Source organism: Hyalella azteca, unplaced genomic scaffold (assembly GCF_000764305.2).
Source record: "Hyalella azteca isolate HAZT.00-mixed unplaced genomic scaffold, Hazt_2.0.2 contig9107, whole genome shotgun sequence".
In the NCBI taxonomy this organism is placed as follows: Eukaryota; Metazoa; Arthropoda; class Malacostraca; order Amphipoda; family Hyalellidae; genus Hyalella; species Hyalella azteca.
The window spans coordinates 43,623-45,260 of NW_025939186.1; the positions used below are offsets into that span (position 1 = coordinate 43,623).

General features: G+C 35.2%; 1 protein-coding gene across 1 annotated transcript in view; it reads right to left on the bottom strand.

Moving 5' to 3' along the window:
- LOC108666600 (WD repeat-containing protein 81) overlaps positions 1–1,638 on the bottom strand; it is a gene marked incomplete in the record, with an annotated part of 16,511 nt that overhangs the window by 9,781 nt on the left and 5,092 nt on the right. The window contains 2 exon segments of the mRNA XM_018153509.2: positions 396–523; positions 1,045–1,166. Coding sequence (XP_018008998.2) covers positions 396–523; positions 1,045–1,166 — 250 coding nt within the window.

A 1,638-nucleotide genomic window follows, 5' to 3' on the forward strand; every position in this document is an offset into this window, starting at 1 on the left:
CCTCTAAATGGACTCCGAGGGAAGGAAAGGCTTCAATGGAGTGGGTCAGTGGAGCTCTTTAAATAAACTTGATCCACGTGCCTGCTATCTTGAACGCTTTTTACGTTGCAGCAATGAAATAAGACAAACTTCCACTCATTTATAGTGGTCGTTTCTTCTATAAGTTCTTGCTGTAAGGATTTTCCAACGTTCAAGGCTTAATCACGATGGTGATTGCTTGCTGCTTTTAGGATCACCGACTGTTAGAATTTTTCTTTATTTTAATTTTGCTCCACTTGAATTGAATTAATAACATTATGAATGACTGAGGACTCGTGTAGAGCTGTCTCTTATACACATCTAGATGTGTATAAGAGACAGGACCACAACACGCCAGTTTGTGGACCACAACACACCAGTTTGTGGACCACAACCCACCAGTTTGTGTGGGTCTGTGGGGCAGGGGAGGCGGTAGGTGTGGTCCAGTTGTTGGTCCCCGCGCGTGAGTCTGAATTTGGTTTTGGTGAGGTCCCTCAGTGCACCCCTGAGGGAGGATCAACTAATTAATTTAACTAATTAGTTAAGTTACCTATTTAAGTAATTAGTTAAGTTAACTACGTAATTAACAAATTAGTTAAGTTAATTAATTAACAAATTAACTAATTACTTAAGTTAACAAATTAACTCGTTAATTAACTTAACTAATAAACTAATTAGTTAAGTTAACTATTCAACTTAATTAGGAGGTAACTTTAACTACTCAAATGATCACAAATTTTATTACTGGACTTCCGTAAAACAAATCAAACATTAAATATATTTCATTTTTTCACCTAAATAAATAAAAATCTAATCCAAAATCTACTTTCTAGAAAAAAAAATCTACTCAATCGGAAAAAATAAACATTGAGCCCTAAAATTTTTCCACCTAAGAAATAGATGTTAAACTCCAAAATCTTTATCCATCAATCTGCACAAAAATCAAACCTTGAACAAAATATAATTTGTTATCTAAGGGAATAACTCTTCAAGTTTAAAATTTAAAGCACGGGTGAGAGAAGCGACCTGCGCTGGGTGAAGTCGATGACCCAGGGCAGCGTCGGGTGATGTCTGGGGGAACCAAACTCGCGACCAGCGAAGTAAGCCAAACACAGCAGGTAGTCCAGGTTACTGAGACGCCGGTGCACCTGTTAAACATATGTTTGTTTCTATTAATTAATGCACCTGTTAAACATATGTTTGTTTATATTAATTAATGCACCTGACAAACATTAGCATTAGACAATGTGTTTGTTCATATTAATGTACCTGACAAACATTAGACAATGTGTTTGTTCATATTAATGTACCTGACAAACATTAGACAATGTGTTTGATTATATAAAACCTGACAAACATAACATTAGAAAAGGTGTTTGATTATATTAATGCACCTGACAAACATTAGACAATTTGTTTGATTATATAAATACACCTGACAAACATAACATTAGACAAGGTGTTTGTTTACATTTACTCACTCAGGTCTAGGATAAACACACTATTCACCCATCACATTACTTACTATTCACCCATCACATTACTTACTATTCACCCATCACATTACTTACTATTCACCCATCACATTACTTACTATTCACCCATCACATTACTTACTAT